The following is a 13,483-nucleotide window of genomic DNA, read 5'->3' as shown; positions in this document are numbered from 1 at the left end:
GGCGGGGCTTCCGGCGGGGAGGGCGGAAGCGGCGGCGGGTGTCCAGCGAGCGCGGCCATGGGCGCCCGCGGGCTGGAGGCAGCCGTGGTGGAGCTGCAGCCGCAGCCGGAGCCGGGACAGGGCCGCGGTGCGGGGGGCGAGCGGGACCGGGGACAACAGGGACTGAGGGACTCCTGAGGGCGGAGCCGGGCGGGAGTGGGCTGGGTAACCCCTTAGCGGGGACAGCGGTGCCGCAACAGGTGTGTGGCAGTGCCTGGAGGGCAGGGCAGGACGCTCCTTTTTGCCGCCTTGGAAGTGGCAGCAGCCTCTGGTGCCCCGCGGGAGGAGGAGAAAGGCTCTCGCCTCACCGTAGGGGTCAGCTCGGCGCTAGCTCTGCGTCAGTGGGGAGCGGTGGGAGCTGCAGGGGCTGGAACTGCGCTGTGCTACAGAGCACGCCCACGTCCTGACACCGGGGGAGGCAGTGCTCGCAGCTGAGGGAGAATCCAGCTGATGCCTGCTTCGCCTTTACATTTAAGCTTTGTTAACCAGGCCAGTTGCCATGAGTTCTGACTCGGGCAGACTGGAGGGCTGTTATTTTAAAACTCGTGATTTGTTTCAGAAAGCAGCACAGAGAGGGGGCATGCAGAGGGCCAGCCTGTGGTGATCCTGCTGGGCTGGGCAGGCTGCCAGGACAAATACCTGGCCAAGTACAGTGCAATCTACAGCCAGAAGGTGAGTACCTTGTCTGTACTTCCATGACACTGCCGTATAGTGAAACTGCCTCTTTTCTGCATGGTGGCAAAGTTGCTCTGAAGCCTCTCTCGATCTACAGTCATGGGGAACGAGTGGCGAGTTCTCCTGTCACTGAAAGCTCCTTATCTCCCGGAGCCCGGGCAGTGTTATCTAACAGCTGCTGATGTCATGTTCGTGTGTGCAGCTCAGACAAAAATACTTCCTTGGAGGAACATTCAGCTGCTGTGTGAATTACTGAAGTATTTTAAGGCTTTTAAAGTTGTGGGATTATTCAGGAATGACAGGAACTGTGTTAGTTTTCCAAACGGGTAAACATGTGGGTAAAGATCCTGTGTTTACTGCTTGCTGTTAGGCCACAGCACAGACCTGAAAAGCTGAGCTGGGCACTAACAGAGCACATTGACATCTGCTGCTCGTTTGGCTCTTCCTTCTTGTGAAAATGATTCATCTAAATGTAATCTAAATTAATTTTGTCCTGCCTCTGGAACAGGCATCCTGTGATAGTCATAGCTGCTCACTAGGAACTTCTTGTGTTTGAACTGGAGAGGTCCATCCTACTGCCACTTCCCAAAGTTATGATGTTTTCTTTTCTAATGTTGTATTTTACTGGAATTATCCCAGCTCATAGTATGAGAACCCCATGAAACACTAGATTTTTTTTTCTTGGTCAGCATATAAGGAATCTTGTATTTATCCAAATCTGTTTCAGCTATAGGTGGTAAAGTTTGTACATTAACAAGTCTATTAATGTGTAAACCAGTGCAGGAATCATTAATTGGCTTGATCTGATGAAGAATTAATTGTTAAGTGGCTGTTGTGACTAAGAGATACTGTGGAGCAGATGAGGAGCATGTTACAGGGCAGCATGACAACTTCTTGGAAACCACTTTCCTATCAGAAAGGTCATAAAAGGGGAAAGGAGAGAAGAGGTTTTCTTAGCTCCTCAAGAGGTTGTGGCAGTAACCATGGCAAGATGGTAAAGACGACTTGGATTTAAGAACTTGGCATCTTCTTCCTTTTTCACTGTTTAGGAAACTCTGTGCAGAAGGGCTGGCTGAGTGGGTTTTCCTTGTGTTTGTCAGTGAGCTCAGGTGACAGAAAAGATCTAAAGCGTTTATAAATGTAGTTCCATCTGCTCTGTGTGGAAAATCCTCTGTGATCCTGTTTCTGATGTAAGGCCTTAAGTGTTAAGGCAGTTGCTCAGGAGCTCTCAGTCTCTGATCCAGAGCTCTTTTGCACAGATGGAACGTTTCAGGAAGGTTTACAAAAATCATGTCAGTGTTGTTTGTGGGTGAGTCTCAGAGATAGCTGCAAACAAGTGCTACCCAAGGAGAGGGGAAAGTTCCTCCTCCTTCTTGTATTTGTTTCAATGTCATGGGCTGAATGTGAACCAGAACAGGCTCTTCTTACCAAAAATGGCTGATACTGAAGGTCTGTGAATCAGGGAGATGGTTTGCTCCTCCTAGGTGGGAACTAACACTCATGTAAGTGGGTGGCAGTGTCCTCAGGGGCTGTACCATTAGTGCAAGTTTTGAAAGGATCTCAAACATCAGCAGAGCCAGACTTCTGCTGCAGAGTCCTTTTCATAACAGTGTTATGATTATGTAATGTTATGATTAATGTAATCCCGTTTGTATCAGGGCCTTGCTACTGGCACTGAAGACTTTCTTCTGGCCCTATGGTTTCTGTTGGAAACCTATCCCAAATTTTCACGTTCTTTGTATTGATGCTTGTCTACATTATGTAAATTAGCACAGCCTAACCGTGTGTGGGGTCTCTTTCTGTTCTTCTTAGGGGTGCACTGTCATTCGCTACACAGCTCCGTGGAGGATGATGTTCTTCTCTGAGAGCTTTGGCATCAAATCCCTCCAGACCCCAGCCAGGCAACTCCTGAAGCTTCTCTTTGATTACAGAGTTGAAGACAGACCAGTTCTTTTCCACGTTTTCAGCAATGGTGGTGTCATGCTGTACCGTTACATTATCGAGGCCCTGCACACCCACAAGCTGTTCAAGAACCTCAGAGTAGCAGGCACCATTTTTGACAGTGCCCCTGGCAGAAGAAACTTGATAGGAGCCCTCCGTGCCCTGGCAATTGTCTTGGGCTCCATGAACGTGCTGCTCAGGTATTTCCTCTTACTCATTTTTGCCACTGCAGCCGTTGTGCTGCGGATCCTGCTGTACCCCCTGACCCGCTTCATCCACGAGAACCATTACGATGTCCTGCTGAAGGGGCCCTCGCGCTGGCCCGAGCTGTACCTCTATTCCCAGGCTGATGCCATCATCAAGGCCAGTGACGTTGAGCACATGGCTGAGGCCCGGCAGCAGCTTGGTGTTCCCGTGAAAGCCGTGGACTTCTCGGATTCGCCTCACGTCAGCCACATGCGGGTTTATCCCACCTATTACAACAGCCTCTGTATGACTTTTCTGTCTGACTGTGTTGGAGGCTCACCTGTAATGCTGTAATGACCTGCAGTGTTTGCCTCTGCTTTGCTCAACTTGTAAGGGAAATGCCACCCCCTTTGCCTTTGTGTGTTTGAAGGGAGGAAAGTTGAGACCTCTTGTTTGGTTTGGTTCTTTTTTTCCCCACTGTCTGCAAGTCTGAAAGTCTCCAGCCTGGCCTTTGCACCAGCCATGTTATAGCAGAAAATAGATATGGGTTAATTTAAAGTACTGAAGGTGAAATCCTGTCATGGTTCATGTTGATGCACTTACCAAGGTGTCACAGACTAGGATCTCACATCGAGTGTTACTTGTTTCTTCGTGTGTCTTCTTATTCTCTGCTTTCCCTGTTGTCTGCTTGTCCCTGATGTCTAACATGCATGTTCTGTGGCTTGTACTGATTTAACAATACAGCTCTTCCATGTCTTTGTTGCTTTTTTTTTAATCTCTGCCATTTCTTTTAATTGCAATGAGCAAACAGAACCAAGTCTGCAGGGCTTTTCAGTTCTTTCAGTGCGTCCCAGGTCTTGTTGTACTCCTGGATGGAGATCAGGCCCAGGAACCACAGTGCACGACCTGGAAAAAGTGTGTGCAGGGTGACATGACAAGACTGTCAGCTGCTCTCATTAAATAGCTGAGATAGAACAGTCAAACCTCTGATCCTGTGTGGGAGCTCAAATCTTTGTGATAACTTTTGTGTTCTTCAACCCAAAGGTTTAAGTTAACCTTCTTGAGCATGTCTTGGTTTTGTTTCTCTTTCTTTCAATCTTTTGTGTGTTCCAGTGAGTAGTTTTGCTTTCTTGGAGAACTGCTTCTTTGTTATTGTGTGTCTTTGAGCAGCCTGTATTGGGCATCTGGATGTGCAGGGAAACTTCTGGGTTACAACTATGCCAGACCTCTAAAATAGAAAGGTGGAACTGCAGAGGAAAATGGAACTGTTTCCTGGAGTTATCATTTACTCTATTCAGATAATCAGTCTTTGCAGTCCATGCAGTGTGTAGAAAAAATTAATTCCTTCTACCTAGTGGAAAAGTAGCTTGTTGCACTGAACTTCAGCCATGTTTGGTTTTAGGTTTTGTTGTTTATTCGGGAGAGAAGTGGGGATAAAGACACAGGAGAGCCTGGTAATATGTTTATGCTATGTCACAGCATTGCAAGCAAGTTAATAAGATGGTGAACAGGGTTAGCCAACTTTGTATTGCTGGGAGGAGGCTCTGAAGAGCTGTGACATGGGCCTGTTTGAACGTGGAGCTGCCCTTGAGAAGTTGGCACATAAAAGACATGAAGGTTTCGACAGGTGGTTGCTGCCTGTGGGCCACAGTGTTGGTCTTGCCCACCCTTGTGCTGTCATCCACAATTACAAAACACTTGCTGTTCTGGATTGAAACACAGAGGAGAAGGTCTCTTGGGAAGCATTAAAATAAATTGGAAGTTTAAAACAAGAACTGTAAGACCTCACAGAAGTGCAGGGTGAGTGGCCAGTGGTGACCAGTACAGCTGTTTTTAGCAGGCTAGTGTGGCAATGCTCATTTATAGCAGAATAACCCCATGCTGAGCATGGTTTTAGAGGGTGAACTGGGGTGTGTAAAATAGATGAGAATTAACAGAAAAGGGGCTGATTGCCTGATTCGTCTTTGATTTTTTTAAAGTGAAAAGTGTCTCCAGGCTCAGTAGCCCTTGTTACACAGGCCCCAGTCTTTTGTAGGAGATCCCAGTTTCAGCTTCCGCTGTGATGATGGGCTGTGAGGGCTATCCTGTGCTAAGAAGCTTTAGCCTGGTCCTTTTCATGGAGAAATTCTTGTTCCTGTAAAATCCAGGCATGGTCCCTTATCCTCAGCAAACCCCTTGGAGACCTCCACACTTTTTAAAGCAAACCCCTGTTTTGTGCTGTCAGTGCCACAACTCCTGAGCTGTGATGTGTTTGCCTGCCTTCCCAAAGAACTGGGCTGGTTCTTCTGGGCATCCTGCCTGTTTGTGGCACTGTGAACACTCTTAGGGAGCAGAGCTGATAAAGGCTATTTAACTAGCACTTGTCCTCATGCTGTTTTGTACGGGTTTAGTATTTACAGAACAGTTAAACACTCCATAATATGTGCCTCTGAATTAATACAGTTGTTCCTGAGAATCTGCTGTTCCTATTTATTGCCATGGGTGTTGAACTTCTCCTATTTAAGGACTCAGACTGTTGCAGAACATGGCTGGCAGGAGCTCAAGTTAAACCCTCTGACCCTGCATGACAGGATGGCAAAGTTTCCTCTGGGAAGAGCCTCACATGTCAGCTACACCTTCCATCCCCACCTTTACCTCCCCACCATGGGATTGCCACTTCCCCAGCTCACTACTGCCCTGCCCTACTTCCCTGCTTTCCAGGGCAGCAAGCAGGGACTGGGTGCTGCCTGAGGGAGATTTGCAGTCAGAGGTGCCCTGGGCTTTGCAAACAGGAACTTGCTCACAGACATTTCCGCTGCTGCAAAAGTGACTTGAAATTTGGGGGTTATTTATATACACACCTCTCTGAGAGCAGGATGGTTTCAGGCAGGTCAGGGATTTGCACCACCATTCTTCTGGGTGGGTTTCATTTTCTGAGTCCCAACCATTTTTAATTCCAGTTATGAGCAGTGTGTGAGATGCACTCAGTGATACGTTGCCCTCGGCTTTCCTGGACTGTGTGTGCCCTCACCTTCCTGCCCTCTGTATTTCTGTGGCTTGTTACTTGAAACAGAAGGTTAATAACTTGGAGCCTGAAGGCACATGGCTGAGAACTGATCCAAGCACTACTGGATTTACAAAAACCCAGCCTCAGACCCTTAATCCTTGCTAAACTGTCACAGTTTGGTGCAGCTGGTGTTCCTAAAGAGCTGCAGCTCGAACACTGAAAGCCCAAAGGTTGTGATATCTTGGCAAATCCAGGTAAATCTCTGAGATGAGCTACTGGAAGGAGGGTCATTGCAGATCTGTTCTTCGGGAGGAAAAGTGCAGTGTCAATGTTCTTTTCTTGTGGGTAGGGAGTGGGATGTGGCCTGGACTTGTTTTCTTGCAGACCAGCCCTGTGCAGATCATGAAGCAGTGGTGGTGGGAGAGGAGGATGCCCAGGGGCTGGCTGCCACTATTGTGCAAAACCAAAATTAACTTTCCCTCAGCAACAAAACCCATTTGAGTGTGTTTTCTGAGAAAGCTGGATCCTGACTTGTTCATCTCTGCTGCCTTCTCTCTCCAGGCGATGGTGGTGTTACAGGAAGGTTTTGAAAGAAAAAAGGTACTTAGTGGTTGGGTGTCTGGGCTGAAGGGTGCTCAGCTGCTGCTGACAGGGGTGGAAAAGTGTTGGAGCAGCCAGAGCACCTGATGGCACTGGGAGAGGCTGTGGTGGGGAACTGGGCAGGCCAGGGACAGGATCCAACTCAGCCAGGAGTCAAGTTTTGAAGTTTGGGGAGCATCTTGCTGCATGAGTAGTTCCAGCCAAGCCTGTGAGTGAAGCCAGACCTGTGCCCACACCTCACAAAGGTGTTTTAAAGGCGTGTGGACTGAGGTCCCATCTTTGTGCATATTGGGATGTTTTCAGGCTTATGTGTGAAGGTCTGCCAGTGATGGAAAAGTGTGAACGACCTGAGATGAAACCAGGCAACCCAGCCCATGTGCTGCTTCCTAGCAACAGAAGGAGGGAGATGTGAGGCTGGTCTCCATTGCTGTGGAGGTGACTGAGGAAGAGGTGACAGAGGGCGACTGTGCCGACCTCCATGGGAACTCTGTGCTGGTGGGAACAGCCTCCACGAGGTGGCAGCAGGCCCCCTTTTTCCTGCGTAGAGGGATTTCTACTCTAGGAGACACCTGAGCAGATCCTGGAGATCCCAACAGGAAGATGCCAACAGGATGGCTTAGCCCAGTGCTTCTGTGTGCCTGGGAGCATCTCCTGCAAAAAGTGTCCTCTTGGGGCAAGGGAAAAAGACCAGCAAGAACTAACTCCAGTGACAAGAAGCAGAGATTGGGAGTTAATTCAGAACAGCATCTATCCTAGAGATGCCTGTACTGGAATTTGTACTAGATCCTATTCCCATTTTTAACTGAATGTTAAAATCAAAAGTCTAACAGCAGAATTAGCATTACTGCCCCTCCTGCCCTAGCAGGCCAGGTCACATTATTTCACTTTTCTTCACCCAGGGAGGACTATCTGTTTTTTAAGTGAATCTGTGTAATATAATACTGTGAGTAGCAGACCATGGCCCAACTCTGGAGACTCCACATATTGGAATTGTAGTGCTCGCCCTGTAGTCCCCAAGCCCTGGGGAAGAAGCTGAGCTTAGTCCTGCTCTTCCAAAAAGGCTGGCAGGACACCTCAGCACACAGGGTTGGGGACTTAGCAGGCCATTAGGAAACGCAAGGAGGGGCCACTGCCACTACCTGAACACCCCTTCTCCAGCTCACCCTATACACAGCTCCTGCACTCAGGCAAAGGAGTAGGGGCTCACTGGCCAGGTGCTTGCTCTGCCTGCCTGGCATCCCCCCATCCCCTTCCTTTTGAACTTGACTTCCTCATCCCCTCATTTCTGCATCCTCACATGGCTGCAAGCCTGCCCCAGCAGTGCCGGCCAGAGACAGGCTGGGTGGGCAGACGTGTGCACAGGATCCTTTGGTCACCTTCCCAGACTCATGGGACCTGGGCCACAGAGAGCTTGGGCAGCCCCTGCCCCTGCAAAGTGATGAATGAGCTGACAATAGGGTATTGATAAGGAATTAACCTTGAGCCCTTCTTGCTTCAGTGTCAATAGAGCAGGAGCCAAGTACACACGTTTGATTGGAAATCTGTGTTTGGCCTCTGTGCCCATTGACCTCTTGGAAAGATGAGAGGGGGATGTGAACTGCCCTGCTGCCCCCTCCCCAGCTGGAGCACTCCCCCAGCAGTCGGTCCCCCTCAGCTTCCCCAGCCTGCTGCTGGAATTGACCATGGGCACCGAGGTCTAGGGGGCTGCAGCATCCTCTGTGCCCCCAGCCAGGCATGTAGGGAGCTGGGTACCAGGCCCCCCTTGTTCCCCAAAGGGCCTGTGCCCATCTTGCACTGGCCTACACTCCGAGCAGTTTGTTTAATTAAGTGTTTTGCCTAATGGGATTGCCTCATTTCCATAACAAACTGGCGGGCTGTCATTAGGTGGGCTCCCTCATTCATTACTGTTAATTAGATATGGATCCCCCAGAAGGCGGCACGGGGTGATGAACGAGGCCCCTGACACACGCTATTACACATTAGCATTTTCTCAATATATCCGATACATCACGGGCCTCTGCTTTCTTAAGATATTTTAAATAAAATATTAGCAGCCTGCTGCGGGGTGGGTGGAGAGGGAGGGAGGTCTCCTGCCCCTCACCCTGGCCCCAGGTCTCTTTTGGGCTGCAAGCAGACTGGAGAGTGGTTGAGATGCTCTGCTGCTCCTTTGCAGCCAAAAAAGCAGATAAATTACCCCCCTTTCCCTATTCTTGCCCCCAGCAGATGGAAAGGGATCCCTGACATCCCCACTGCCTCCTCTGACTAGCCTGGGGACCCCCCCAGCACCCCATCACTGGGGGACACAGCCATGGGGAGGGGATTGAGAACACCCCATCCACCCATCTGCAAAATGTTTGTAAACCAAAAGCGTAGGCGCCAGCCACATGCCGGGGGGAACCCAACCTCTGTCCCCCTGTCCCGGCAGCCTCCCTGTGCCTGTGCTGGGGGTAACCCTACACTGCACTGGGGGCCTCTAATGCAGGATGTATGGATCTGTTGAGGCTGCGTGCCTCCTGCCCCCAACTAATGCAGCCGAGGAGACTTCATTAGGGGGCTGTCCCCTGAGGGATGCCCTTTGTCCTGCCCTCCTGGCTCTACAAGGAGGGGACCAGTTGGGGGAACCCATCCGTGGTGGGGTCTGGTGAGTGTTCCAGCATCCCCCTGCATCTGTCCCTGCATCATGAACAGGAGCAGGACTCCCCTCTGGGACCTCCTGGGGCTGCGGCATGAGGTGGGGTGCCTCCTTTGCTGCCTCTTGCCTGCAAAGGGAAACACAGAGAGGCAGGAAGCGCCAAAGAAGATTTATACTTGTTTAATTAATGTCAAATGTAGTTTACAAACGGGAGTGACAAGTACCTCTTTGTATAATATACACTGACACACAATCATTGACACACCGGAATATCGCTTTGTGCAACTGGGATTCTTTGGGCAAAGATAGGTAACTCTGATATTTCAGTTTTTTTTTAAATCATTTAAACTCATTACAGAAGAGGGGAAGTGGCAGATGCCTGTTACAAACCTGGGTGCCTCTCTCCCCAGCCTCCCCCCTGCAGCTCCCCCCTTGAAAACAGGGGATGGCTTTACAATTTAAACAAAAAAATAAACAAAAAATAAACCCCAAAACAAAGAAACAATGACTAATTACATATGGTTTTACACATAGGTACATAGAGCACACAGCTGGTCCATAACACCTGCCAGAAAGCCTGACTCCCTCCCAGAGCCTGTTTCCAAGGAAGGGTTGGTTTGGGGTGTCCTGCCCTTTCCCCCTTCCTGGCTGCCTCTCAAACCCACCTGCTGCACCCTGTCCAAATCCCAGCTCAGCCCTGTCCCTGCTGTTTTTCTCCCTTTACAAACACAGCCTAAGCTGTGTGTACCTGCCCTTCCCCTGTCCGAGTGCTGCTGGGTGACAGCCCACTGCTGCAGCCACTGCCTGCAGTCTCCCCATGGAGGCAGGACCCTCTGGGGTGTCTCGGCTTCCTCTGGCCCCTGGGAGCACATCCCTCAGCAGAGAAGGCTGCAGCTCTTGGTTCTCAGAGGCCAGACACTGCTATGAGCTTGGAGACTGCCAATTAGTAATTGTCACCTTCTAATGAGATGTTTATGATACAATAGCTCCTTCAATTTGGTTTGGGGTTTTTTGGTTTTTTTAGGAGATGCCAAGGCCGTCAGCTTTCTCTGCAAAACAGCACCAAGCTCAGGTCAGGGAGGTAGCAATGGGACTGTCACCCTCTCCACATCCTGCCTCCTCAGCCTTCCCTCTCTGCAAATACCCCAGCAATGCTGGGGTCCCTGGTCCAAACCCCTCATCCACTGCTGTTTCTAGACTGTCTTAAAATGCCCCAGCCATATTTTATTACCAGGTGACATCTGCTTGGAAAGACCCTGCAGCAGTAGGGGAGATAAGCTTCCCCAGCTCCCTGTCTTGTAGCAGTGAGGAGCTGGGGCAAGAATGCACAGTATGGAGCTGGGAGAAGTCAGCACGTGAGGTCTTGGGAAATGGATCAGTATCTGTTTCTTGGGTCCTGACAATAAAAGAAAGAAAAACAAAAAAATAAAGGCCAGATGGCAGCTTTGGTTAAGGCTGAGGATAAGGGAGACAGGGACAAGCATGAAGGACTGCATGGAAGAAGCTGGGGCTATGGGAGACCTACCTCTGGGTTCAGCTGGACGTGTCTCTGCTGGGCCTGGGGGTGGTGGTGGGGATGAGACAGGGCTAGCTTGACTCTCTGCCCTAGTGCCAAAGCCTCTTGGGCAAAATGCGGGCTGTAGGAGGGCAGGAGCTGGGGAAAGTATGCACAGGGCAGGGCTGGCTCTGCAGGGCTTATATGGCTCTGCTGGGCCGCACCAGGCCCGCTGCAGCCAGACCTGTGAGGGAACCAGCTGAGCCTCTCTGGGCAAAGCCACCAGCACGACCACCTGTCCCTGCCATCCCCACTTCCCCACCCTCCTGCCTCAGCAGCGTCCTGAGCAGCCCAGGCATTCTCAGCCAGTAAACACTGCCCAGAGGAGAAGAAAGCAAAGCCAGGCAGTGCAGGGGAAGGTGTTACAGCCTTGGAGGAGGCACAGGGGATCAGCTGGACCCTCGAGCAGGCACTCCCAGTTGGTGGAAAGGGCAGCACTCTGGCAGATTCCCTCCTTCCAGCTCGGTACCATTTGCCCCTTCCCCGACTGGGAAAGGCAAAGGGGCTGAGCCAGATTCCTTCGTCCTGCCCGGCCCCCCGGTGAGGAGTTAAAAGCTGTGTCTTTCCGGGGATAACGATTCTATTATAAATAGCCCCATTAGCTACAACTAATGACAAAAATCCACCTCCTCTACTCCCCATAAGTTCTGTAAGTTATGGGCAATGCTACAGCCATTACTAAAAGCTGTTAACTTCATATCTGAATGAGGAAATATACACCACAGAACATTAAACCATTTATATTATATATATGTATATATATACTTTTTTTAAACTAATGACTTCAATGCCAAAACTTTGCTGAACCAAGAAAAATATGGGTTTAATGTTCTCTGCTCATTTTTTTTCATTCTTTAAAAAAAATACAACCCAAAGAAAAGAAAGGGAAACTTACTAGTATGTAATGTTTCAGTCTATCCCATTTATACACAACATTGTAAACATATATAATCTATATTACATGTGCTTCATTTCTGCCTGTGTGTGGTTTTTTTCTTTAAACCTTTTTGTTATCACTAGAACACCACAAAAATCCAAAACAGAACCAAACCAAAAACCAAACCAAAACAAATAAAAACAAAACAAAAAAAACTGAACAAAGAACACAAGTTACAGGTTATTTAACATCTTTCTGTCAAGGGTCCCTTCCCCAGTCTCCCGGGGGCAGAGTGGTCAACAACACAGTCCAAAGGAGGGCTCATGAGCCATCCACAATGCAAAGCCAGCTCCAGGGAACGGGTGATGGGGAACACTGGTTTTAAAAAAGGGGGCTTCACAACAAAGGGTTTGGTTTTGCCCGCTGCGATGTTGAAGGAGGTCGTCTCAAATGTGTGGGACCTGGCAGCCAAGGCTCCCCACTGCTCCTATATCCTCGAGTCCATGTCTGGAGTCTCTGGTTTGTTTTTTTCTTTAAATTTTAAAACGTCTTTTTTTTGTTGCGGTCGTTCTCCCCCCTGGGTGTGATGAGCTGAGCCGAGTAGCTGGGTCCCGCCCTACTGCTGGGTCCTTCATAAGTAGATGCGCCGAAGGTCTCCAGGAGATGTGATGGTGTTACACTGGGGACAGAGCTTCTTGGCACCCTGCAACCACCAGACAAGACACACAGCATGAGAGCACGAAGGACAATCCTTGGACCCTGCCCTTGGCCTGCAATCTCAGGGGAGTAGCAACGCCATCCCCCTTCCCCTCCAGGCAGGGCTATGTCCTCCCAGCAGCAGGCACAAGCTGTGAGAAGGGGGAGCCCCAAAACCAATGCCCTTCTTGCCTGCCCTGCAAGCCCCTTGTGCTGCTCCAGTCCCCATCGTGAGGCAGCCAGGCAAGCAGGAGCTCCGTGGGGCTGAAACCCAGAGCCAAGGTGTGTGACCAAACTAGGCACCACTGTCACTGCTGGCTCCCAGGGAGATCTGCTCCTTTCTGTTTCTCCTGCTCACCTGCAGCCCTCAATGAACCAGTTCAGGTCCCTGAACAGGCATAAAATCAACACAGCTGGAACAAGTGAAGTTTTCAGCAGGGATGGCTGGGCTGGTTCATGGTGGGCTTTGACCATCTCTTTCAGGGCAGCATGATGGAGCACTGCCTCAGCCATCCTGCAAAAGCCCACAAACTGCTGGCATGAAGGAAACCCCTGTCCTGTCCCGCCCAGCTCACACAGATGCTGCAGAGACAAGTCTGTTCTGCCAAGGTGAGCTGAAACCAGCAAACTGTGATGTGAGCTGGGGTGGGGTAATATAGGCGGCTCACATGAAATAAAACAAGGGCTGATGTGCCATCTATCACAGAACCTGACAGCAAGACGGTGTTAATAAGCCTCAGAATTGGGGTCAACCTAAGCCGGTCATCATTAGATTGGCAGATCTGACAGACAATTGATGGGAAAAATGACAGAAAGATGGCTCTACTGTGAGGCAGCCTCCCATCTACAGCACCAGCAGCACAGGAAATTGGGATACCTTCGCTTTCAGCACCAATCGCAGCCACAACACGACCTCCCATCAAACAGAACTGAGCGCAGGCTCTGTCCAAGCACCCCAAGTGTTCATTGCTGTCAGACAGACCCTTCCAGCAGCTACCACGCAGCACTCAGCGTGACAATTGAGCTGACAGGAATGCAACACTGTGAGAGTCTGTCAACTTGCATGGGGCTGGTTGGCAGAGCTGAGGCTGTTTGCTTCAGTGATGATGCTGCTCTCCCTGAGCAGAGCTTTTTGCAGTACCTGCTGCAGTGAACATGGCAGTACGGGAGGACATTGCTTCGTACTGCTACCTGCACTCCCCAGCAGAGGAGGTGGCACTGCTGCTTACAAAAGGCAAGCATCCTTAGAACAGGTCCTCTCTGCTCTGTGACAACACCTGCAAAGGCAGGGCAGGG

General features: G+C 50.1%; 2 protein-coding genes across 6 annotated transcripts in view; one reads left to right on the top strand and one right to left on the bottom strand.

The window, feature by feature from the left end:
* The first annotated feature begins 23 nt into the window (after positions 1 to 23).
* TMEM53 (transmembrane protein 53) lies at positions 24 to 3,597 on the top strand. The gene is made up of 3 exons (XM_071565853.1): positions 24 to 127; positions 599 to 711; positions 2,527 to 3,597. Exons 1-3 carry the CDS (start codon positions 58 to 60, stop codon positions 3,193 to 3,195), a joined length of 852 nt encoding a protein of 283 aa, XP_071421954.1. The 5' UTR covers positions 24 to 57; the 3' UTR covers positions 3,196 to 3,597.
* A 5,626-nt stretch (positions 3,598 to 9,223) lies between these two features.
* RNF220 (ring finger protein 220) overlaps positions 9,224 to 13,483 on the bottom strand; it is a 215,307-nt gene continuing 211,047 nt past the window's right edge. For all 5 annotated transcript variants that reach the window (XM_071565847.1, XM_071565849.1, XM_071565848.1 and 2 more), the window contains one exon: positions 9,224 to 12,194. In XM_071565847.1, coding sequence (XP_071421948.1) covers positions 12,123 to 12,194 — 72 coding nt within the window. In that variant the 3' untranslated portion in view covers positions 9,224 to 12,122. The remainder of the gene's footprint in view (positions 12,195 to 13,483) is intronic.

Source organism: Pithys albifrons, chromosome 10 (assembly GCF_047495875.1).
Source record: "Pithys albifrons albifrons isolate INPA30051 chromosome 10, PitAlb_v1, whole genome shotgun sequence".
NCBI classification, from domain to species: Eukaryota; Metazoa; Chordata; class Aves; order Passeriformes; family Thamnophilidae; genus Pithys; species Pithys albifrons.
This window is presented reverse-complemented; position numbering and strand designations above follow the sequence as displayed.